Below are 26,594 nucleotides of genomic sequence, written 5' to 3' on the forward strand. Positions count from 1 at the left end.
GATCAATGGATCACCGACATATTTCATGAGTAATTGTTTATTTAGCTAATCCAATTATTTTCCAGGCATTGTCAGCGATAGCATGATTTGATTGCAGCTTATTTATCTGGACTGCATCGCGTCAGTGACAATTTTAAAATTCAATAAAAACTGATAAATATTATTTCAAGACTTTTTAATTCAAATTAACTGAAAACGGTAGTAAAATAAAAAAAAGGGGGAAAATCAGTTTTACAGAACACAGCAAAAAAATAATTTTGATATCACTTCAAAGTGGATGCACTACAATCATGTCGAAAATTTCATGTAATTTTTATGATCACATAAATAAACAAATGCAGTAAAAGCAGCGTAATGTCAGTTCATGCATTTTATTAATGATAATTTTGTCATTTTTAGCAAGTAATATTACACCATATTTTCGACATGATTGTAGTGCATCCACTTTGACGTGATATCAAAATTATTTTTTTGCTGTGAACAGTTCGGTAAAAATTACCGAATCGCTCCGCAAAAAAAGTACCGAATCGTTCGGTAATTTTGACATCATTGAGGCTCATTGAGGCTCATCAAAAAATTGGTTTACCGAAGGTTCGGTAGGCATTTCGTTTACCGAACTGATTACCGAACGTTCAGCTGTTGAAAGTTCGGTAAAAAATTGCCGAGTACGGTAATAATTTCTGAGTGTGTACCCTAGATACTCTCCAACTCTGATAGGGTGTAGCACTACTTCAGCATATGGGACCCATTTCCGTCAAGAACAATGAAGACAAACAGCTTTATCCAACATTCATACAAGACATTCATTGCTCACTATTTATATGTTAAATTACGAATACCTTATATACAAATCAAGTGAAGTGAGGTATGCCGAAATGGTGCCGCACCCTTGTTCTTCTCCGTAATAATATTATTACTGCCGATTTCCTGTGGCTACTGAAGAAAATAACCGAGACTTCTTTCAAATATCAATGCGCTTTCTCGATTTTGGTAAAAATACTTTTATTACATTTTTGCTTCTTTGTTTTCAGTGTATAATACAAATAGTGAAACAACTTTTTACAATGGTTTATTACACAGCTATAGTCTTTGAAGCCTTCTTTGAATTGAGATGTGATCGCATTAATTAGTGAGTGCTTCAGCGATCGCATATGAAATCCGTTTGCCGTTTCTCTTTGAATTTCGCCTTCATCTTAGGGAATTCCGGTAGGATCGTTAATTTTTTTCAGAATTATTCTTCACAGGTGGGGATTCAATGGGAGTCCGAGCGCTGTGGTTGGCTCAACCCAGCCCTTGGAGCCAACCACGACGCTCGAATTGTTACGGGACGTGAAATGATAGATTCACTTCTCACTGGAATTAGTTTTCGTATAGAAGCTGCAATCTGCCGGGATCCGATTCGTCACTTGCTGCTCGTTGTTGTTCTGAATCCCGGTCGTCCTCCAGTCGATGGTGCCGGTATCGACCGACGTGACTGCTGGTGTGACTGGCTACAATCGAGTTCCGTTTGCTGCTTCCGGCTTCATGGCTGGAACTGGTGCCACCGTCCTTCAGTTCGTAGTCGATTTCGTTTTCTAGTGCATTCCTGTTGGCGCCAAACAGGCCTTCCAGGTCGATCGCCGGTGGGCGGTGTTGATGGTTGCTGGTTAGGTGTTCATCTTCCAAGCGGGACTTCGATAACCACTGTTCCAGATTCAGTCCACCGCGGATGTTGGCTATGGGAGGTGGTGGCGTAAGCGGAGGGGTTGAGCTTCGCTTCCGTAGATAGTTGAAACAGCACGTACGGAAATGACGCGTTCCGCACGCTGAGGCACATTCGCGCCCACAGGAATCGCATGATAATGCTACCGGGAACGAGCAGGCCACCCAAAGTACGCAATCTGCAGAAGAGAAAAAGGGCGAGAATGTGTGAACTTGACGAATTTATGACTCATTAATTGAATGATTTACGCTGATTCTATCGTTATCAGCGTGTTTACGGTTTCAATCACCGATTAGGGGTTGATTTTTCCAGAAACGAGGTCAAACGCTGAATTACGTGTTTACTTAAGGGAACGTTGAATGAAATTTGCTACTGCCATGGCGGTTTCAATTAACAATAATTGACCTACGTCAAAGGTGGCATATTTCGTAGGAGGGGCAGAATAATTCGCAATCCGAACATCAAAGAACGACGGAGAGGGAAGATTTCAGCATAATCGATTACTTAGAAGTCACCTGTCAATGTCAAGAGCAAAGCTGAGCAGTTATTTTTAGCATAATTTAATTGAAATCAAAATTTTAAACCATCGTCACCACGTGCACGATTTTTACTGAACTCTGTTGATGGATGTGAGAATCATTAACCGGTCGACAATTAAAATAGACCAAGGAAGAGGCCGAACAACGATTGGCGTGAATCTGCTTTGTAATCTCCATATTCCGTGTTTCAAGGGCACACCCTTGGCTTGTTGCCTCTTTCGTATGTCAGTAACCAATGTCACAGCCAATTGCGTCGATTGTCACGTAATGATGTATATTTTTTGCCAACGAATCTTGTGATGTGTCAAATTTCGTTATGCAAGTGTGTACCATTATTACCGTGATTGGGTTTATGTTCCTAGAAATTTCTTTGAAAAATGTCACGACACGGTTACATAAGGAGCTGTTCATATACTACGTAAACAGTTTTTGAGTGGTTTTAGACTCCGCATAGTCATTCGTCTATGCATTTTTTTGGAAATTTTTATGGACCGTAGACATTTGTGTAAAATTTATGAACGAGTGTACCCCATTAGGCATAAATACGTTAGACGCATAATATACGATAGGCATAACCCAAGTAACAATTTTGGTTTTATAAGGGTTCTGTAGACCATGATTTAGACTTGTAGCATGCTTTAAAACCTCCATAAAACTTGCAATGTTACTTGGGAATGGCTGTTAGGCATTAAAGCTCATGCTGTTAAGTATGTTTTTCATATACGTTCTACAACTTCTAACTTGGATCGGGAAATTCAGCTTGCATTGTGATTATCGGAGCCTACTCTGAGTAGACTGGCCCGCATTTATATGGGAGATATTTGAAATCATTTTTTCACCGGCCAACCCTAAGATTTGTGCCATTAGATGAGAAAAGCATTCTCTGAAAATTTCAGCTCATTCGGATGTAACACGAGTTGGCGCTTTTGGCTTAAGTTTATATGGGGATTTTGGTCGAAATGTATGGAGAAATAACATCCCTACACTCTTTCTTGCATGAAACTGGTTCAGCAAACTCTTTTAATCTCAGCACATGTAGCTTAATATATAAGAAACAACATTGCTCAAGACAGCATCACTAGCGTGCACAGGAATCTTGTTAAGGAGGGGCATATTTTTCTATGGTGCATTTAATCTGGGGATGGGGAGTATTCCAAAGTGCGTGGTGGATGGTGCTGTGCACCCACCGCTGTTTCCTTACAGTTCAATCTAGCTAGTTTTATATATTTTTTGCTCCGGTGGTGGTTCATCTTCTTCAATGCAAACTGCTTTCAAATAGCCTATGGAATTGGCAATTTAATCCCACCATTATCAATATAACTGAAAACAATCACCAACTACCAACTGCTCGTGGTGGCCACATTACATTGTGCAATGACATAATCAAGTCATTTTGAATACGGTTACTTGTGTACTGGCAATTTTTGGCACCTTCCGCCAAGTGTTTTTCCAGCACAGAATCGTAGTTAGCTACCAACTGGGTGGCACACTTTCCGCTCCTTCCGAATGTTCACGTAGTGGTCGGCCACCTTTGCAAAGTATGCGCACAATATCGATGAAACGTTCCATTATATATCGATTTTGTAGTCGCTTTGCCTCACCAGCAGCAATCATAGCTGTTTTTTGGAGGTCCAGTTCTTCGTCGATACCCTTCCTGGTTTTGAAATTCTTCCACGCTTCCATACTACCAACATGGGTATCACTGCGATTGTGTTTGCCCAGCAACTTGGTTGCTTTCTTCCAATTTCTGAACCCTGTAGGAATCGCTGTAATATTTTTTTGCGTCATGCTCTTCTTTACAGGTTAAAAGTATAAACCGAAGAAAATATATTCGTCAAGGTACTGGTATCATCTTTTATTAAGTTACCTTTCTGAAATTTTGTGCAGTACGTTTTTGTATATTTGGAAGGCATTGTTACAGTTTATTTTTGAATATTTGTTTTGTAAGACCTTATATGCTGTTGTAGTTACACTTTACTATTACCGTTGCGAGTACGTTGAACTTAGTCATTTTCAGCGAAAATTGTCCAAAAGCTGTCTATTGCGAAAAAATACATCCTCAGAATTCCTTGAGGTTCTTTTCGAAATTTTTATGAGCTCTTTTGAAATTCTTCTCCGAAGTCCTCTGGAATTATTTTTAGAACTCTTCTTGAGTATTGATCAGAACACCTTGGAACTGAAATTCCCTTAGAGTTTCAGAAGAATTTCCTCAGTATTATCCAGAAATTATTCCCGGCATGAGCTAGAAATTATCGGTACTCACTTGAAATTTTCCTCAACATCCCTTTGGAATTTCACTCAAAATTTAATTTTCTCGGTATTCTTTTCGGAATTATCTTTGCAGAATTCACTAGAAACTATTCACAGAATTTTCTTGGAATACTCCCCAGAAATCCTTTGGAACTGTCCTCAGAATTCAATATCCTTGAGGTTCTTATCGGATTTTTTAGAACTCTCCTAAGAGCTCTTTTGAAATTCTTCTCAGAAATCCACTGGAGTTATACTTAGAACTCTTCGTGTTTTTTTCTTAGAACAACTTAGAACTGAAATTTCTTTAAAGTTTCAGAAATTTTTCCCGGAATGAGCTTGAAATTATCCACAAAATTCCCTTCAAATTTACCTCAACATCCCTTTGGAATTTCACTCAAAATGTGATTTTCTCGGTATTCTTTTCGAAATTATCTTGGAACTATATGCAGGATGCACTAGAAATTATCCGCAGAATTTTCTTTGAATTCTCCCCAGAAATATTTTGGAAGTGTCCTAAGAATTCAATATCCTTGAGGTTCTTCTCTGTACATTTTAGAACTTTTTTTCTCAGAACACCTTGGAAGTGAAATTCCTTAAAAGTTTCAGAAGAATTTCCTCTGCATTCTTCAGAAATTCTTCCCAGAATGAGCTTGAAATTATCCTCAGAATTCCCTTGAAATTTTCCTCAACATCCCTTTGGAATTATCTTGGAACTATCTGCAGGATTCACTCGAAATTATTCGCAGAATTTTCATGCAATCATCCCCATAAATCTTTTCTTTTGGAACTGCCCTCAGAATTCAATGCCCTTGAGGTTCTTCTCGGAAGTCAAGTTTAAGTTGTCCGTCCATTCACCAGAACTGTGCAATTTTTACATTAGGAATTTTCAGTTCAGATTGTTGCAAATCTTACACTAGAAATTTTCAATACAAATTTTGACCCCAGGTAATTTTACACCAGAAAATTTCAATTGTCCAAAACAATGCAAATTTTTCACCGTTAAATCAAATAAATAATATCAATAAGAATTGCTTCTTCAATCTTCTGATTGGTGCAGATTTCCTTAATCAATTTTCCACCAGACAATTTCAATATAGCTGGTTTCTCCTATCATCAGAATGTTGCATGTTTTCCACCAATTAAAGCTTGCCCCTATTTCCAGATTTTTCATCATAAATGTTCAGTAAAGCAGCTTTCCTCCAATCATCAGAATGGTGCAAATTTTACACCAGAAATTATTCTTAAAATGTGTTTCTCTATTGCAAACAAATGCATGCAGGATGCAAATTTAAAGCCAACAATTTTCCGATAAGCTTGTCCATCCGTTTACCAGAACGGTGCAGATTTTCCACCAGAAATTTTCAATATAGCTTAATTTTAAATAAAACTTGTGCCTTCATTTACCAGAACGGTGCAAGTTTTCCACCAGAAATTTTCTGTTTATTTCATTAATCAGAGCGATGCTCCTCCATTCATCACAACGGTGCACCAAAAATTGTCTGTGAAGTTTGTTTCACCATGCACCTTGGTGGTGCAATTTTCGCACCATAAATTTTCAATAAAGCTTGCATTCATCAGAACGATGCAAATGATGCACCAGAAAAATGAATAAACCTTGCTTCTACATTCATCACAGTGCTGCGAACTTTCCACCAGAGCTTTTCAGCTAAATGTACACCTTCAAATTTTTTGCGTGATTCAATTTTTACACCAGAGTTATTCATTTAGATTAGTCCCTCCATGCACACCCTTGATGATATTTTACACCAGAAATATTTAATAAAAAGCTTTTTCTTCGATTTACCACCACAATGGTGAATTTTTTCAACCTTAAATTTACCCTCTACTTTTAATCCTCCACCCTCAAAAAAAAAAAATTACACCAGATTTTTTTGTATACACCACTGTGGTGCAATTTTTTGACCAACAAATTTCATTGAAATTTGACCCTTCATGCACCTTTGTGGTGAAATTTTCAGGCACCATCTCGAAGGAATTGACGCAATAAAAGGTTTTCTGTGCCCTTGTATTATGAAATGAAGTTATTTTAGCTTCAAATAAAGTTATCAAGAAATCTAGTTATTTTATGTCATAATTTTATAAATGTGGAAATAAATATCTTATTTATAAAAGGGGGGGCAATTGCTGAATGTTTCAGCTTTTTTTTGACCTAACACGGACTAGTGCTTTTGGTTTAATGTTTATTTAAGGAAATTGGTTGAAATTTTCATATAAAAAATACTCATATACATTCAAAAGCGATTATCTCAATAAAACTAACGGGATTCATAATGCAATCTTCAGCAAAGTTGTTACTCATTGTTTGAACTATAAGTTTTGAAATTGTGAATCAAATCGAGAATAAGGAAACTTTTTTATGATCGAAAGAGTGTAGGGTATCATTTTTTCATGTATTTCATCCAAATTCCCCATTCAAAATTCAAACTAAAAGCGCCAGCTCATCTTTCAAATAAAAAATTCAGAGAAAGGTTTTCTCACCTAAAGGCACAAATCCAGATGTTGGCCCGTGGAAACTTAGAATTTTTATTTTTGTTGGCCAGTCTAATCTACAGGGTTTAAAAACATGAAAAAATCTGGGAATATCAGGGAATTAATTTTTGGACCTGGAAAATCTGGGAATATCAGGGAATTTAATTCAAATTCAGGGAAATATTTCTGTGTAACAGCAACTTATTAACAAATATGACTGACTAGTAGCGTGCGCAGAAAAAAATAACCCCCACCCTTCACGGAGCCACTTGACCCCTATTCAAAACTGAGGCTCTGGTCAAGCGGATTGAAGTTTGTAAATATGGGAAAAATCAGCAAAATGTATGGAAACACACCATGTCTTCACACTTCCACCACTAGGTGGCGTTGTGAACTTGCAATCTGAGATTCTAATAGGATATTTTATGCCCAACGCAAGATGATCCAAGTTGATCTGTAAAAGTTATTAGCATGTTTGTAAGTGAATTCTGACTGATACTAGGAAAGGGCCTAAAGGGTTATACCAACAATCAATACGAAACTAACGATTTTAAATTGGCTCACTACATGACTAGCCTATTGGTCCCAAGCAAACGATTAACGTACCCCATTCTAGTCGAAATTCTAGTACTACGCAATGTTTGTTTTGATTCGCTATGAAAGTTTGACAGATAAAATGAGGGGTTATTCGTTTTTCTTATGTTTCGAGGGGTGAATCGATTAGCTTGGGACCGAAGAGAGTACCAGAGCTGAGCCAAAAAGTTGAGCACGTTATTTCGGTAGCTTCTAGTCTTAGAGTTACCTCTATGGTTATACCATAGAGGTAACTCTAAGACCACTGGGTCCCGAAGAAAATCATTATTATTTTTGGCTTACTCAGTACCAGAACAACGGTCCCAAGCAGTCCCAAGCTATTTCACTCACCCCTGCATGTTCAGCATGAATCCACACACCCCTGATGTTATCTGTCAAACTTTCATAGCGAATCAAAACAAAAATAGTGTAGTAATAGAATTTCAACTAGAATAGGGACGTTAATCGTTTGCTTGGGACCAATAGGCTACTAAAGTGGTGAGCCAATTTAAAATCGTTAGTTTCGTATTGATTGTTGGTTATACGGTCAAAATTTGGTCAATATCAACTTGACGTATTTCTTTCAATTTTGCATTTAAAAAACCTGAACACCCCTCATTTTGAAGGTGTGTGTGTGTAGAATGTTGCTCCTATTTTGATTTTGGAATTCACTCTTCAGTTGTCAAAATGCCGTCCAAGCAAGAAGAGCAGCGTATCAAAATTTTGCTCGCGCATCGCGAAAATCCGAGCTACTCGCACGCAAAGTTGGCAAAATCGCTAAAAGTTGCCAAATCAACCGTTACAAATGTAATTAAAGTGTTTGGGGAACGTTTGTCGACAGCCAGGAAGTCTGGATCGGGGGGAAATCGAAAACCGGAAGCCGCTGAGACGACAAAGAGAGTTGCCGGTAGTTTCAAGCGAAACCCTAACCTCTCTCTCCGAGATGCCGCAAATAAGCTGGGTGTATCGTCTACAACCGTGCATCGAGCCAAAAAACGAGCCGGACTATCGACTTACAAGAAGGTAGTGACTCCAAATCGCGATGATAAACAAAATACGACGGCCAAAGCGCGATCCCGGAGGCTGTACACGACGATGCTGACGAAGTTTGACTGCGTGGTAATGGACGACGAAACCTACGTCAAAGCCGACTACAAGCAGCTTCCGGGACAGGAGTTTTATACGGCAAAAGGAAGGGGAAAGGTAGCAGATGTTTTCAAGCACATGAAACTGTCAAAGTTCGCAAAGAAATATCTGGTTTGGCAAGCCATCTGTACCTGTGGCTTGAAAAACAGCATTTTCATAGCTTCCGGGATTGTCAACCAAGAAATTTACGTGAAAGAGTGTTTGAATAAACGTCTGCTGCCTTTCCTAAAGAAACACGGTTGTTCCGTACTGTTTTGGCCGGATTTGGCATCTTGCCATTACGGTAAAAAGGCCATGGAGTGGTACGCCGCCAACAACGTGCAGGTGGTTCCCAAGGACAAGAACCCTCCCAACACGCCAGAGCTCCGCCCAATTGAGAAATACTGGGCTATTGTCAAGCGGAACCTAAAGAAGACCAAAAAAACTGCTAAGGGCGAGCAGCAGTTCAAGGCAAACTGGCTTTCTGCGGCGAAGAAGGTGGACAAGGTGGCTGTACAAAATCTGATGGCAGGGGTCAAGCGTAAGGCCCGGCAATTCGGATTTGGAAAAGCGGAAGCCTAACTGAATATTTTTCCTGAATTTTATACTAATTGAACTTGAAAAAGAAATTTAATTTGATTTTTTAAATAAACGATTTCACCGATTTACACGCGTTTTCCCTTGACCAAATTTTGACCGTATCACCCTTTAACACAGTAATATCAACCGGTGTAAATTAACGATTTTAAATTGGTTCACTACTTGACTAGCCTATTGGTCCCAAACAAACCGATTAACGTGCCCTATTCTAGTATAAATTTCAGTCCTACACTATGTTTGTTTTGATTCGCTATGAAAGTTTGACAGATTCAATGAGGGGTTCGTGGATTTTCCAATGTTTCGAGGGGTGCATCAATTAGCTTGGGACTGAAGCGAAGGTAGTACCAGAGCTGAACCAACAAGCTGAGCACGTTTCTTCGGAATATTCTGGTCTTAGAGTTACCTCTATGGTATGAAAACCGTCGCTCACCAAATCGTGTTGCATCGTGATGAATGACGAAACTTACGTCAAGGCCGACTTCCGTCTACTTCCTGGGCAAGAATATTTCATTGCCAAGTCTAAGTTCTATGTTCCGGAGGATGTTCGAACGAAGAAATTATCGAAATTTACAAAGAAGTTCCTGATCTGGCAGACGATTTACGGATGTGGTGAAATAAGCGCTCCCTTCATCACTTCCGGAACAATGAACGGTGCGATTTACACGGAAGAGTGCCTTAAGAAGCGTCTCTTGCCATTCATAAGGAAGAACAAAGGATCAACTCGTTTTGGCCTGATTTAACATCCTGCCACTACGCTCGAAACGTTTTGGAGTGGTACCGAGCCAACGGAATCAATTTTGTGCCAAATGATATGAACCCACCAAATTCACCGGAACTTCACCCAATTGAAAAATTTAGGGCAATTGTGAAGACTGATCTTCGCAAACATCCCAAAACTATTAAAACAGAGCTAGAGTTAAAGAAAGTTTTGGTGTTAAAAAAAAACAAAGGACTCTGAAAATCGGTTGTACAAAATTTATTTATTAGTCGTCAATCAGTGTAGACCGTTTTACAGTTTTACTTAAACGCTAATTGTTACAATTTTACTTCAATTACTTGCATAGAATTTATATTTTTTATTATTGATGCCTAGCTAACCTCGTGAAGAAAGTTTTTTTAAGCGTACTTTTATTCATTGTTATGTCAATATATTCACAGTATGTATTATAGCAAGACATCATTCTATTCAATGGGCTGTTTTTGGCATAGTCTGTTCTTTGATTGTTGATGCTAAACAAATTTCTATTCCGCAGTGAGCGAGTGGGAGCATAAAAATTGATATTTTCCAAAATCTCTGGACTGTTAACTCTTTGCGAAATCACATCGTTTATAAAAGCAATCATTGCGAACTCTCTTCGCTTTTTGAGCTCATCTAAATTAATTAGCATACAACGCGATTCATAAGATGGAAGTGGAAAACTCGTCCAACCCAACTTTCTTAGAGCGAACAACAAGAACTGCTTTTGAACTGATTCAATGCGGTTTACATGTGTATCATGATATGGAGCCCAAACTATGCTACAATATTCGAGAAGAGGCCTCACATATGCTACGTAAAGTGTTTTGATTGTGTAGGGATCATTGAAGTGCAAACTAAATCTTTTAATGAACCCGAGCATGTTGCTTGCTTTGTAGATAATGTTATTGTAGTGATCAGCAAAAGTTAACTTGGAGTCGAGGATAACACCTAAGTCTCTGACTTGATAGGATCTTTGGATTGTTTTCTGGCCAAGAGTAATTGTGTCGTGTATTACAGCTTGCTTTCTTGTGAACGATATAGAATTGCATTTATTAATATTTAGTTCTAACAAATTTTTCTTACACCATGTGTAAAAAACGTCAATTTCTTGTTGAAATATTTGAAGATCAGGTGCTTTAGATATCTCCATGAAAAGTTTCATGTCATCAGCATATATAGAAACATGAAGAAATTTAAAAATATGTTCTATATCGTTGACAAATAAAATAAACAGTAATGGACCAAGATGTGAACCTTGTGGCACACCAGATGTTACATTAACTATGGTGGACAGATTTCCTTCAAATCTTACCTTTTGCGTCCGCCTTGATAAGTACGACTCGATCCATTTCAGTAGCCTAGGACTGAAGCCTAATTTGGATAGCTTAAAAAGCAAGAGTGGTATATCAACTCTGTCAAATGCTTTACTGAAATCAGTATATAGCGTTTCTACATAATTTCCTTTATCCATTGAGTTTAAACAGTATGACACAAAATGTATCAAGTTGGTAGTTGTAGATCGTCCTTTAACAAATCCGTGCTGTTTGCTAGTAATTACCGACCTAATCTGTAAGAATACATTGTCATTAATGATGGATTCGAATAATTTAGGAATGCTTGATAATATAGCAACTCCACGGTAATTTTTTACATCAGACTTTTTACCACTTTTAAAAATTGGAATTAAAAATGATTCCTTCCAAATCGGAGGAAGTACACTCGATTCCAAGGATAAATTAAACAGCCAGAACAAAGGTTTTGCTAGCTCCTTCGAAAGTGACTTTAAAAAAATAGGTGGTAAACCATCCGGTCCAGCACCTTTTGAAGCATCCAAGGTTTCAAGACCACGTATAATTTCCTTGAGAGTTAAATTATCCACTGCGATGTTCTTCATTGGCTCGGGGAGATACGAAAAATATTGATAATCTCGCTCATTCTCATCATGAATTGTATAAACGTCCTGAAAGAAGTCAGCAAATAAGTTACTAATCTGACTAGGAGTATTGCCCAACTTACTGTCTAATTGCATTTTGGATGGAAAGCTCTTGGATTTTTGCCTTTCTTTAACATAGTTAAAAAAGGATTTTGGGTCTGACTTAATGTTAGTTTCAATCTTTCTATTGTGCTCTTCATATGCATTTTCAATTTCTAAATTAAGTTGGTCACAAATAGTAAGATAATAGGTAAAATTTTCATCATTTTTGTTTCTCTTGTACGCTTTATGAGCTTTCTGCTTTCTGTTTCTAAGATTTATTATCTGTCTATTGTACCATATTGGTGTTTTTGCATTGGCTTTTTTCTTTTGCTTCATGGGCACTGTCTGTTCTAGAATAGAATAAATAATCTGATAGAATACATCAACTGCATGTTCTGTATCATGACTACGGATTACAAGTTGCCAATCTATACTGTTCAATTTATTTTTGATAGCTCCATAGTCTGCCTTACTGAAATCGAAATAGGGGTCTGACAAATTATTATCCACCATTGCGGTTTTTTCAAGTATCATTATGGAATATTCAATAGCAGTGTGGAACACTTCATTTTTCCAAAGAGGAGAAGGTGACTCTGATACGCAAAAATCGTCAGTCATGGTAGTAAATAGCAAATCTAAATAGCAGTTATTTTGATTTTTTATATGATTTACTTGATTCAATCCAATTTCTGCGCATTTTTCAAACAAAGTATGAAGTGTTTCATTTTCCCCCATAATCGGAATCAAAATGGATTCATTTTCGTCATCTACAATAAAATTAGCTGCCCGTTGATTAAAATCTCCGTATATGTGAACGTTTGCTTCAGCCTCGAATTCCGACATAATACTGCTAGCAAGACCAAAAAATTTTTCAAATGCTTCTTTTTTAGCATGTTCTGGTGGAAAATACACAACCGCGAAAATATGAACACGATCACCAATAATTAATTTGACCCATACATGGTCAAACTCCTTGTTCTTGCAAGATGAAATTTGCTCAGATTCATACTCCACGCTAACTGCTATTAACACACCTCCACCGCATTTTTTGTTGGATAATAATTTATCGCGATCATCTCTATAAACATTAAAACGATCGCCAAAAACTTCTTCGTTATTAATACTAGAATCCCAACTTGTTTCTGTTCCTAAAATCACAGGAAAAGTGCAAGCATTAACTTTCTTGTAAATCTCATTCACTTTGGTGGCGCTTCTCATTCTATTAAAATTCTGACAGTAAATGACCAACTCCTTACTTTCATCATTACGATGCAATTCCAAATTTTGTGCTTCAGTACTAGGCGGCAAACTAAAACTATTTAAATTAATTACCTCTCCTTCCTGCTGTCGAGAGGTCGTCAAATCGTGAAAGTTGTCCAGTTCTTCAAAAACATTGTCATCGTTGGGACTTTCCTCTAGATGACTCGTCAATTTAGTGGAAAACACGAATGCCTGCATGAACTTGAACATGCCTCACATGCAGTAGCTGAAATCATCCGGTTAGGCGCAGGAATGGTACATGGAGATTCGCTCTCCGGATATGGGTTTAGAATTTCACCTCGATGAAATTGCATCGTTGGACGATAATTAGTCGGTGGCCTGGAGAAGCGATCTTTCGCTACTGCAAGAAGCTCTCTATCAGACGGAAGTAAGTGGGCGCGATTCAGTCCAATGTTTCTGCGATTGATGTCACTATTATCCCTGTTACGACTGTTGTTGTAGAAGTAAACATCGTAGTTGTCGTTTCTGCTTTGATTTTGGTGCTGGTTGTTGATTTTGTTATTGTTGTAGTTGTTGTTGTTGTTGCTGTTGTTGTTGTTGTTGTTGTTGTTGTTGTTGTTGTTGTTGTTGTTGTTGTTGTTGTTGTTGTTGTTGTTGTTGTTGTTGTTGTTGTTGTTGTTGTTGTTGTTGTTGTTGTTGTTGTTGTTGTTGTTGTTGTTGTTGTTGTTATTACGGATGTTGTTGTTACGGATGTTGTAGCCTAAATTTTGACGTGATGTGTTCTGCTTCCTCCATTTTTTAGCCTTTTTTTTAGCCTTGTCAGCCAATTTTTGCTGACTCAAGCGGCGCGATACACGAGCGTCGTAGTCCGTCCAATCTGGTCTCCACACTTTCCGGGTACCAAGAAGTCTCCATCCTGAGTCAGTGGCATCATTATTGTTGTTATTTTTATTTGTATTGTTTATTTCTGAGTCCAGGCTGGGACACAAATCCGGAGACAGAGTCAAAGGTGCAGTACTATGTACTGTCATAATGTTTGCTGATAATGACTTCAGCTCGTCCAGAATGTCCAACTCTAACATTGGATTATTGCGCATTGGAGCACTAGTTGTCAGGTCCATAGTGAGACTTGAGATTTTATTAACTTCATCGCTTAAACATCTCAAGTCACTTGATATACCTAACGTCATCGCTTGTAATGACGTCGATATGCTTTTATTGGATGCCTGCATTGCCATATCATTTAGCGATGTCATATGGTTCTTAATGGCAATAACATTTCCAGTAGAACCGCTGCTTTTATTCGCTGCCAGCTCTTTTTTTATGTCGGTGAGCAGAGTGTCGAGGTGATCGATCGCTTTATGCACAACATCAACATTATTTTGCTGAGCGGAGCGATGTGTGACTTCTGAGTTATTATTTATTATTTCGGTTAGTTTCGCCTGCTGATCGATTAGCAATTTGAAGTCAAAGTTCATTGTGACTAGCACTTGACACGAACTGCAGCACGGTATGACATAAGATTGAGTGTCAATCTTTTTGTCATTTTTACGAAGCGAACCACGTTTTACAGGCACTCCCACGCAGGCGGCATGAAATGTGCGCGTACATCCGACGCATTCCCACATTACCGTTTCAACGGAGGAATCAAGTGAGCAAATTTCACAACTCATTTTGAACAAAAACAGTACACAAGACTAAAAGCGTAGCGTATGCAAAAATAAATTGGATGGGTGGAGTGAAAAGAAAGGGGCGGGCATTCGGGATGGGAGACGAAATTGAATAAAACAAATTTTGTAAAACATAACTCATTAGTAGTTTTTCATTCCCTGAAAATTTCAAGAAAAAGTGATAATCGGTTTAATTTTGGTGAGTACATATGTGTGTGCCATTCTTATCGAATACACCCTTTATTTATTAGTTCACAAACTTGATTTCCTTTGATCAAATTTCGTTAGTGAAAGGTTCATTGTTGAACTCTTTTTGAATCATTTACAATATATTCTTCGGTAATTCGTTCAATTTAGATGCTCATTTTCTATGAATTTAGCGGATCATTTTTGCAATTGTGTGGCTAAATTTTTCATAAAATCTAGATCATATTAATATTATTTATGGGTTATTCATACTTTTTTAGGGATTTTCATGGATCATTTTTGTCTTTTTTTAAGGAGCGTTTTTAATGTTTAATGGATGATTAATTAATTTATATATGCAAAAGTATGTGTACCGTTCTATAGGTGTCTTTTTGGCCAAATCAGCAACCGATTATAGATTTAAATAAAAATCCAAGATTTAAAAAAAACTTCTCAGCATAGTTGTAGCATAGAGGTAACTCAAAGACCAGAAGGTCCCGAAGAAACGAGCTCAACTTTTTGGCTCAGCTCTGGTACTATCTTCGGTCCCAAGCTAATCGATGCACCCCTCGAAACATAGGAAAATCCACGAACCCCTCATATTATCTGCCAAATTTTCAAAGCGAATCAAAACAAACATAGTGTAGTACTGGAATTTATACTAGAATGGGGTACGTTTATCGAATCACTTGGGACCAATAGGCTAGTCAAGTAGTGAGTCACTTTAAAATCGTTAGTTTCGTATTGATTGTTGGTTGTAGTTCTGTGTCAAAAGTTCAGCTCAATTGATCATATCAAAACATATTTGCAACATGCCAAAGTTGGCTAGTTTGTACGAGAATCGCCCTATTGGGCTAATTTAAAGGCCACCACTGTATTTACCTATTTTAAATCGTTTCCTGTGAAAGAATAACATATAAAGCAAAGTAGCTTTTGCTCATAAATTCACCCAAAAGTTCTTGATCTACGATTTTATAAATTTTCAAGTGATCATTATATCGAAAAAAAAAAGAAATCAAAAATTGATCACGGATATTTTGAGAAATTTGTGATTTTAACACTTTATAGGATTATTTACATAAAAATAAAAAATACCGTATTTATTTTCCCAAAAATAGGGTATACGTCCCTAACCTCGGTCTAATATGCAGCCATCGATTACGTTTTTAATCATAACTCATCAATGAATTTACCTGCAAACGATATTCTACTGCTAAATGGTATGCTTAGATATGCTTATCATGTCGTTTGCTATCAGAAACCACGAAAAGTTGAAAAACTTACTTTTTTTAAGACAATAACTCACGAGGGAAATGTATGTAATATGGGTCTATTGTCCCCAAATTGGGTCTATTTATGGATGCAACTTCGTCCTATCTTGTTTGATCCTCAAAAAAACGCTCTTGGTAACGTTTTCTGATGTATTTTTTTTTATCACTATCACTGTTAACTTAATGCTCTTCATTCCTCAAAACATTTCTTAGAGAAAATTTTACGAAAACTACATTAAATCACTCAATTTAAAAATTAAAAATTAAAAATTTCGCTTATCGTCTTTTGACCGCAGAATATCTAAATCAGAACATTGTGATGTTCATTATACAGGTTTGGCAGAAAAAATCTCCCTTCCTGTTCGTTCCTTATCATCCAAATGCAAAACAACATTGTTGACGTTACTCTTATTGCTATATGCTGTCAAATGAATTTCATGGGCCATAGTTAGGAACATAGAAAAGAAATGTGTCCCTAAAGTTGGGTCCATGTTTTACTTGTGAAAACGTTGTTAAACAATTAAAATAAACATAAAATATTCAAACAGCAACTGTAAGTTTTACGTCTAGTGTGTATTATCAGGTAATTCCAATCAATAAATGCCATAATCAGGCCATTTGATGATCGTCAGTCAACCTTCCCATCTTAACCTTATAAGTCATGGCGGCTAAAAACTCCGAACATTGTGATATTCTCAACCAGTTTTATTACTTACGAGAGCTGAAAATGTATTGAAATGTTGTGATATAAATTGATTTGTGTGTGGTACACATTTATCAACCATCAGTGACCATTATTTTCCTTATTTTTTGTGTAATATTCCTTAATTAATTATTTATTTGCGTGATAGGCCGAATGAAAGGACTAGACCCACATTACATACCGTAACCCTACCTTATTTTTCTCTACAACTTTGTCTCAGACGTCATTTCGATCAGAAGTGACGTTTACGTGCTATTAAATATATTGTAAAATGTCAAATGTCAATACAAGAACCAAAATAATCGAATTTTAGCAAATATGTGAATTATTGCCAATAACAAACAATTATTCAAACTTTGATGCAAATCGGATAAGGTCGAATTTTTTCCGATTCGTCATTTGGCGTGGAACTGCTCAATTGCAAGATTCCAGAAGAAAATAAAAGTAAGAATTAAGGTTCCAACAAAAGTTTTAGGATTCGGTGGTTTAGTTAAATATTGAAGCCCCCGGACTAACACTTCAAACACGCTGTCTCCGGTAAAATGTGTAACGGTAATTTTTTTTCCCTTGATTTGTTTTCCGTTGATCTTGTTTTCCGTGCTGAGCACGAATGCTACCGACGCACAGTGGGAAAAAATTGGCATAAAAGGAGCAAAATTCATTATCTCTTATCAGCGCTGATTTAACCTTTGCAAATATAATCATTATTATGGGAAAAAGTCTCAGAAATCCAGTGGAAATTGTTTCGTCCTGTGTAGAATTTTTGGAGCATTTTACTCAAACTCAAATTTTGTATAAATAACTTAAAAAATACCTCATTGTGGTTAATATACGTTCTGAAATATTGTCACACATGAAGAAAAACATCTGGAAAATCGATTAAAAATAGTTTCATACATCACCAGTCTATGCAGACTATGCATTTTAGTCAATTTTGCCAAATCGAAAAACTCAGCCATAGTCAAAATCCTTACACATCTAATAATTGGAGGTGAAGCTTTTTACTGAATGAATCAATATTTGAACTAAATGTCATAAATATCTTTCTACATTTAGGTGAATAATGGGCAGTGGAAGCAAATCGGAAACAGGATAACTTTTAAGAGTTGTGTATGGCCACAGAAGAGGCGTCATTGCTGCCCAAAGCAACATTAAGTTTGAATAAAAGACGATACGAGATTATTGTTAAGTTTTTTAAACCCGATTTTGGTTGAAAATATGGCTTCAACCATATAGAACTGTAACAACATATAGCGAAAGCATTATTCCAAAATTTTGTTCTTCAAACTGGGACGAGCGATATCTTTCATCTAGATGTGCAGTCCGCGAATCAGTCACATGTGATCTAAAACGGATTCTACAAATAAATTATGTGGCCGAGATGATTGAGAGCTTAAAAGAGCACAAAAACTGCACTTTGTACATTACAGGTGGCCCAGATTCTGCAACTGGTTTCAACCACTACAATCAAGCAAACATTTTAGATTTCAAGATGCACGTAAACCGTCCGAAAATTGGAGGTAGCGGAAGTTCCAATAATAGAACCATGACCAGAAGGCTACTCTATGAGCCAGAAAAGATTGCAGAAGTTCTTAGTGTGGATGCTGATATGATGAGAAACTATTTGGCCTTGTCAAACCAATTTTTGAACAAGGACAAGTTAGCAGAGTTGTACAAGGTATACACAGAGTTTCAGTTTATAAGAAATCTACCTCCATGTATTCATAAATACAAACATTTAGCAGAATACGTGGATAAATTGGTAAGATTATTGGTTACTAATCTATGCATTATAAACAAAAATAAAATTTCGTTTAAATCCATTTCCCTTGAGTTTTGTGGATGAATTTTGCCAATGTTGCTGGTGAATTTTGCCAAAAAAATGATAAATATATTCGTCCCCATCTTGCTCGCAAAACTTCTCCAGAGGCCAATTTGTCAGATTTGATGAAGTCTGCATTGGCTCGTTCAGACTCCAAGATCGGAACATTGGTTATGGCACACAGTTCTAAACAAAGAAGATCTTCTGACGATACATTCAGTAAAAAAATGAGAGAATATTTTTTGAATCCTCAATGCGAACCTTGTAACAATGATGACGATTCTGATGGATTTGATAACTATAGTGACATCCACGATGAAGAATAAGTATTTAATATGTTACTAATCAGTCCGCATCGTGCTCTCTTATCGTGCGGATCTATTTGCTTTTTGCTGAAGAAAGTGTTACTACTACCTAAAGCTACAACAAATTTAAACAGCACTTTTCAGTGCCCAACCTGTAAAAAATTTCTACCTTGTTCAACTCTTATTCCTCTTCGATCCTTGTTTGGACCCTACCCGAGGTAATCCTTCTTGGATATCGATTTGAAAAATTTCTCTTCGATCCTTCAGATTCTTTTAGCAATCTGCTTGGAAGTCGATTTGGATAAAAATTTACTGCCGCCATGGCGCCTAAACGCAAAAGAAAGGGACAAACTCTTGATCCCCCTTCTGATGAAAATAATTTGAGCAATCAATTTGATTTGCTCATGGATGATGAGAATGATCCATCATCCAGGAAAAATTCTATTAAACTTTCTCGGATTAATGCCAAGAATGAAAAGATTCCCTCTATTGTGATAACCACTTCCGATTTCCATGCTCTTCGCATGGAACTTTTGAACTTCGTGAAAGTTAAGTTTTCACTACAAATTGGACGTCGGAGTGAATGTCGGGCCTCCCTTAGCTCAGTCGGTAAAGGCGCAGCTACAATGCAAGACCATGCTGGAGGTGGCTGGGTTCGATTCCCGGTCCGGTCTAGGAATTTTTCGGGTAGGAAAATTTCTCGACTTCCCTGGGCATAGAAGTATGATTGGACTTGCCACACAATTATACCAATGCAAAAATGGTACAGGCATCGAAAGCTCTCAATTAATAACTGTGGAAGTGCATCTAGAAAAAAACTAAAACCTTGGACGGATTTAAATGTCTTCTCAAGTATCTTACTGAGAAGAAGCACAATTTTTTTTACTTACGACACCAAAACTGAACGTGTGTTCAAGGTTGTCATGAAAGGACTGCCCAGTGGTGAATCCCTGGATCAGATCAAAGATGAACTGGCAAAATTGCTTGGAGTTGTGCCACTTCAAGTAATCAAAATGAAAATGAAATCCCGTCCTGGCGATTCATGCAACGGGATTTTCAATTATTTAAATATATATATTCACTTCAAGTCTAGTAAACTAAACAACCTTAAGGCCTTGGAAAAAGCTAGCCTTATGCTCCATGTCCGAACACTTCAGGAAGACTGGAGGAAATTTCCAAAACCTCACCCAGTGCCGTAAGTGCCAGGGATGGGGTCACGGAACTAAACATTGCTACATGCCAGCTAAATGTATGAATTGTGGCGATTCCTCTCACGCAAAGGACGACTGTCCTGTGAAGGAAGATCCTAAGAAATTTAAATGTTCAAATTGTGGTGAAAACCACAAATCCAATTTTTGGGAATGTAAGACTCGCAAAGCGATCCTACAATCTCGTTCTAAGCACCAGGTAGGAAACGCTCCACGTTTCTGAACAGGTACAAATTTCTCTGCTGTTAGCAACGGTCAGCGAGGAACAAATTCTACATTCGTACCCGTAGGTATAAATATCACCTCTGCTTCAGATTTTTCATCTGTACCTACTCCCCTCACTGCTAACAATCTTCAGCGAGTTAATGGAGCTATTTACCTATGCTGCTATTGCAGCGGGTATAAATCAAAATCCATTACTGCCCCTAAAATGGAATTTTTACAGAAATCATTAATTGACATGATTTCTGATATGCTTAAATCTAACTCCATGTTTGATGCTATTCAAACTGGAGTAAAGTTTGCAAACAATATTGTCATGACTTTAAAATTCAGTAATGGAATTTAAAGCATTAAATATTTTAAATTGGAATGCTCGATCTCTCAAATATAATGAAGACGAGCTATTTAACTTTTTGAGAGTTCGTAACGTGCATTTTGCCGTTATAACTGAAACGTTCCTTAAACCTGACCATAAGGTTAGGAAGGACGCAAATTATTTCATTTATAGAAATGATCGCCTTGATGGACCTGGCGTTGCCATCATTGTTCATAGACGAATCAAACATAAAATTATTTCTTCATTTGAAACCAAAGTTTTTGAAACTTTGGGAGTTTCTGTTGAAACAAAATTTGGACAACAACTTACGCCTATTTGCCATTCCAATGCGTAGGCCAGCAAAAGAATTTTCTCAAGGGTGACCTTCAGAAACTTACCCGTCATAGGTCTAAATTCTTCATTATTGGTGATTTTAATGCAAAACACCGCTCATGGAATAATGCTCAAAGCAATTCCAATGGTAATATTCTGTTTGATGATTGTTCTGCAGGTTATTGAACTTTTCAATATCCAAACAGCCCAACATGCTTTTCTTCAGCAAGAAATCCCTCAACTATTGATTTGGTCTTAACTGATTCATGTCAATTTTGTAGCCCATTGGTTACCCATGCTGACTTCGGTTCTGATCACCTTCCAGTAACTTTTGAAATATCCCAAGAAATCATTTATAATCCCAACAGCTCTACTTTCAATAACCATAGAGCTGATTGGTAGCAGTATCGAACATTTATGGAATATAACTTCGATCCAAACATTCCTTTGCATACCAAAAATGATGTTAATTATGCTTTTGATTCTTTGGCTACTTCTATAGTTGAAGCAAGAGCTGCCTCAGTACCGAAATGCGAGGTTAAATTCGATTCAATTATAATAGACGAAGATCTTCAGCTCTTGATCCGTCTTAAAAATGTCCGTAGGAGACAATATCAAAGAACACGCAATCCTGCCATGAAAGTTATCTGGCGGGATTTGCAAAAACAAATTAAAAAGCGATTCTCTGCCCTGAGGAACAAAACTTTTGAAAATAAGTTTCTAAATTAGACCCAAGTTCCAAACCCTTTTGAAAACTCACAAAAATTTTGAAAAAAAACCTCGAAAGCCTATTTCAGTGCTTAAAGAAGGTGGTAAAATTTTGATCACAAATTTGAAAAAAGCTCAGAAACTTGCTAAGCAATTCGAGAGCTCCCATAATTTCAGTTGGGGTCTTACTAGTCCTATTGAGAATCAGGTTGCTCGGGATTATCTGAATATTTTCTCTCGGGAAAATATTTTTGATGACTCCTGGGGGACTGATTTGGACGAAGTAAGGTCTATAACTAAAAAGTTTCAAAATATGAAAGCTCCAGGTGATGATGGAATTTTCTATATCCTCATCAAAAAACTCCCAGAGAGTACCTTGTCTTTCTTGGTAAAATTATTTAACAGATGTTTACATTTGGCATACTTTCCTGATAAATGGAAAAATGCAAACGTTGTTCCAATTTTGAAGCCGAATAAAAATCCAGCTGAAGCTTCTTGCTACCGTCTAATAAGTTTGCTTTCTTCAATAAGTAAACTTTTTGAAAAGATAATTTTAAATAGAATGATGCTTCACATCAATACGAACTCTATTTTTGCAGATGAGCAGTTTGGATTTCGCCATGGGCATTCAACTACTCATCAACTCTTAAGAGTTACAAATTTAATTCGTTCAAATAAATCTGAAGGCTGCTCAACTGGACTTGCTCTTCTAGACATGAAAAAAGCATTCGACAGTGTTTGGCATGAAGGTTTGATTGCTAAATTGAAAAAGTTTAATTTTCCACTTTATATTATGAAATTAGTTCAAAATTATTTAACTGACAGAACTCTGCGGTAAATAATAAAAATTCCAAATCTGAACGACTACCTGTTAGAGCAGGAGTTCCTCAGGGTATAACATTTTCACTTCGACCTCCCTGTTTTGCCTCAGGCTTGCCACAAATCTTTATTCGCTGATGACACAGGCATTTCCGCTAAAGGAAGAAGTCTTCGTGTTATTTGCAGTAGACTGCAGAAAAGTTTAGATATTTTCTCTTCTTATTTACAGAAATGGAAGATTTCTCCCAACGCTTCCAAAACTCGACTTATAATATTTCCACCTAGTAGTAGTCACATAGTCACTATGAACGGATTTCCAATTTCCTGGTCAAACCAAGTGAAATATCTTGGATAGTCTTGGATTAATACTAGACCAAAAATTTACTTTTACAGATCACATTGAGGGCATTCAAGCCAAATGTAACAAATATATAAAATGTTTGTATCCTCTTATAAACAGGAAATCCAAACTTTGCCTGACGAATAAACTTCTAATATTTAAACAAGTTTTTAGACCGGCCATGCTTTACGCTGTGCCAATATGGTCTTGTTGTTGCACTACCAGGAAAAAAGCACTTCAAAGGATTCAGAACAAAGTTCTGAAAATGATTTTGAAGTTGCCTCCCTGGTACAGTACTACCGAAGTACATAGAATTTCGAATGTTGAGACTTTAGAACAACTCTCCAACAAAATAATTAATAATTTCAGGCAAAAATCGTTGCAATCCTCAATTGCAACGATTAATTCTCTTTATACATAGATAAGATTTAGTTTTAGTTTTTAGTTTTAAGATATCAATTGTTATACTGACATGCAGGATTAAAAAACCTGTTTAAAATACTGAATTACCAAGGCAGGAACAATGTAAAAACACTTATATATATATCATAACAATTAAGGCTGGTAAGTTACTGTAGTAACTGGAGCACCTAGGTTAAAAATGAAATATAATTTATTTTGAATTTGGAACAATGGATAATGGATTTCTCAATCAAACATTTAATCTAATCATCTGTCGGAGTACTATTTACACTTATCACCATTTACCGAAGATGTAATCAAAACCATGTTCACAAAATTTTACAGTTACCATATTTTCACAAATCATCGCCGCCAAATTTTCGCCCAATCCAACATTCACTTACACATCAGTATGATGGAGACACACGCAGCCGATCGGTTAACCATTTTCACTTTAATCTTCATTCAAACGGTATTTAGTGGAGGAACTGGTACACAATTTTTCGATAACAGAAAAGCAACAACATTGGCTCAGTCAGGAAATGGGTTTATTCGCAACACCTTTAAGTCTTTTCACTCATTGCGGTTATCCAGTTAAAATGTCCAGGTTTTCCCGTGGTAAATTTTCCGTTCGCAACGTCAACCTGTTGCTTGTGATGGTGGTTAGCGGACGACTACAACCGCTCCTGGCGGAAGCCACTCCATTTATATGTAAAATTTCGAATCTCTTCCAAAGCATACCGGAAAAGCGCCGCTGCAATGTTGGCTTGTTCCCGACGAGAAGCGTCGCGTTTTTCCTCAACTTGCAGATCGATGTCGTCACACTGTCGAGAGCGGTTGTTACGCTAGGGCAAGAAGCACATTGCATAGGATTCTCTGCACGCTGCTCGATTATTATCACCCCACTCGCGGCCAGCCACATGAGCGAGCACAGATCCGATTGAGATCGGCGAGGAGGTGGGTTTTATGATTTTCCACATGCATTCATACGATATCATCGTGCGATAATAGATGGATAACGATTTCGGTAGGTGTTCCGTACACAATCCAATTATTCCGATACAAACAAAACTCCCAATTTAATTATCAACTTTGATGGGAGCTGCCATGGGCGACCTGGTGTCTCCACCGAAGCCACAAATAGTGTCGCTTGTTCTTCAAATGTATTGCACCCATGCTCGATGCAGAGATGATGAGAGTGGGAATGGGAATGGGAATTATTGTCTCAAGACTGCTTTGATCTCATAAACTTGTACCAAACTTATTGGTGTATTCGATTAGATTAAAAATGTGCACATTGGTTTCCGATAATAGCACTGTTATGGTGAATTTCTGGGAATGCTCGCAATCATCGGAATTTTCCAATTTTCCATCGATATGATGTGACATCGATGGGATTTGGTTGTGGTGTTTCGCATGCTTATCCTGATCGGTGATGGATCAGACAAAAAAAATAAATAATCGAAACCTTTGATCTTTATTTGCATCTGCCAACAACTCACCGGTGGCGGCTAATGGTAAGCGGTGATTTTCAAGGACAACGTGAGAAAGAACGCGAGCTAAAATAAAATTGCTTAAACTTTTACTTGCTTTCAGTCTGAGATGGAGGGGGGCATGGTTGTCATGAGGGCACTCAATAAAAATGCTAATTTGTTCCAGTACAGGGAAGTTTTTTTTCATTACACACCTTGGTTGACAGCCGGATCAAGTTTTGTCGCGGCGGAGATTTCGTGGCCGGAATGGAAAACGATGAGCTGATCGATTGGTGGTTGATGTTATGAGAGTGACTTTATTACCATCTTCTTAGGCATATCAACTGCTACCGGTACTAACTATGATGTTTTGTTATGTGGGAGAGACTTGACCTGAACGTTTTAAGGGGTGAAAGTGATTTTTGAAATAAGAGTGTACTCATTATGTAATACCTAGGGAAACTTACGTACTCTCGGCAGTCTAAGGAGCGTCCGCGCTTCTATTAGTATTTTCCAACGTCACGCACACATTCAGTGGTAGACATTGGTTTAGCCGACTCCCATTTTTTCTATGTATTTGGGAAATAAGGCACAGCGTATTTCTATTTTTTGGACTTGTAGGATAGGTCTCTTTTATTTTCAACAAAATCATCATTAGTTCACGTTTGGATCATAATATAGAAATAACATTGGAAAATGGGAAGACATTCGTTTAGCCGACTGGTTAAATTTTAAAGTTACGATGACTTTTAAAAGCGAATTTCGAAGACAATCGATAGCTAATATTTGGTATGGCCGCCATCGTTTCGGATTACCATCATTTATTTATTTATTTATTTGAAGAGAAAAGCCCACACCAGTGGGTGCAAAACCTCAACATTTCAGTACCAACAGATAACATGGAATCCTACAGATACATTTGCTTGAACTAAGTCCTTAACATATAAAAAGAAATAATGATAACATAATTAACTGAATTTAAATACAAAAAAACAGAAACCGTCAGGAAGTTAAAAGTACATTATAAAACAGATTCTTAAGTAGTTGAAGATGCTTATTTCAAATAACAGACTAAAGTGGTAATTTTTATACAATTGAAAGTATAGAGTTGATAGGTCTGTTAGAGTACGGTAGTGTGAGAATTGTATTATAGAGAGTAGAAAACGAGCAAGGACAACTTTTAAGAAAGGTTCAAGTCAGTTTTGATCATCTCTCTTTACCAAACTCCCCCGTTGGAGAGGGGTGGTGAGGGGTATTCCACCCCGCCACCACTGGCAAAAAGAGATGATCGCCGATTCGCTCATGTACCGACGATGTGCTTGAAACAGTTCTATCGATTTTTACCGCACTCAAGTTGTTATCTGAAAGACGGCATCCAGCCGTAGGTTTGGAAATTGCAGCTATTGTTACCTCTACCACGGCATGTGCTCCTGTCAACGATTTACATAGTTGAAGATGCTAATTTCAAATAACAGACTAAAGTGGTAATTTTTATACGCGTAATCTGTTATTTGAAATTGGCATCTTCAACTAAGTAAATCGTTGACTTCACGCAGAAGTAATACATAACATATAGTCAAAGTAAATTCTTAAGCCTAACACG

General features: G+C 37.3%; 1 protein-coding gene across 1 annotated transcript; it reads right to left on the minus strand.

Moving 5' to 3' along the window:
* Positions 1–1,023: 1,023 nt before the first annotated feature.
* On the minus strand, positions 1,024–24,181 carry Trissin (trissin). Its single transcript, XM_065234470.1, has 2 exons — positions 23,924–24,181; positions 1,024–1,880 (listed from the first exon to the last, which is right to left on the minus strand). Exons 1-2 carry the CDS (start codon positions 23,982–23,984, stop codon positions 1,360–1,362), a joined length of 582 nt encoding a protein of 193 aa, XP_065090542.1. The 5' UTR covers positions 23,985–24,181; the 3' UTR covers positions 1,024–1,359.
* Between the last annotated feature and the right edge of the window lie 2,413 nt (positions 24,182–26,594).

Source organism: Ochlerotatus camptorhynchus, unplaced genomic scaffold, assembly GCF_037179485.1.
Source record: "Ochlerotatus camptorhynchus isolate MF236.1 unplaced genomic scaffold, CSIRO-AGI_Acam_v1.1 ptg000434l, whole genome shotgun sequence".
In the NCBI taxonomy this organism is placed as follows: domain Eukaryota; kingdom Metazoa; phylum Arthropoda; class Insecta; order Diptera; family Culicidae; genus Ochlerotatus; species Ochlerotatus camptorhynchus.

What these genes read in the sequence shown, in the direction of transcription:
- Trissin (XM_065234470.1), bottom strand. Translation starts at nt 23,984, where the DNA reads ATGAAGATTAAAGTGAAAATGGTTAACCGATCGGCTGCGTGTGTCTCC. An exon ending in TGTCTCCATCATACTGATGT is followed by an intron (nt 1,881 to 23,923) that starts GTAAGTGAATGT and finishes TCTCTTCTGCAG; the next exon opens with ATTGCGTACTTTGGGTGGCC.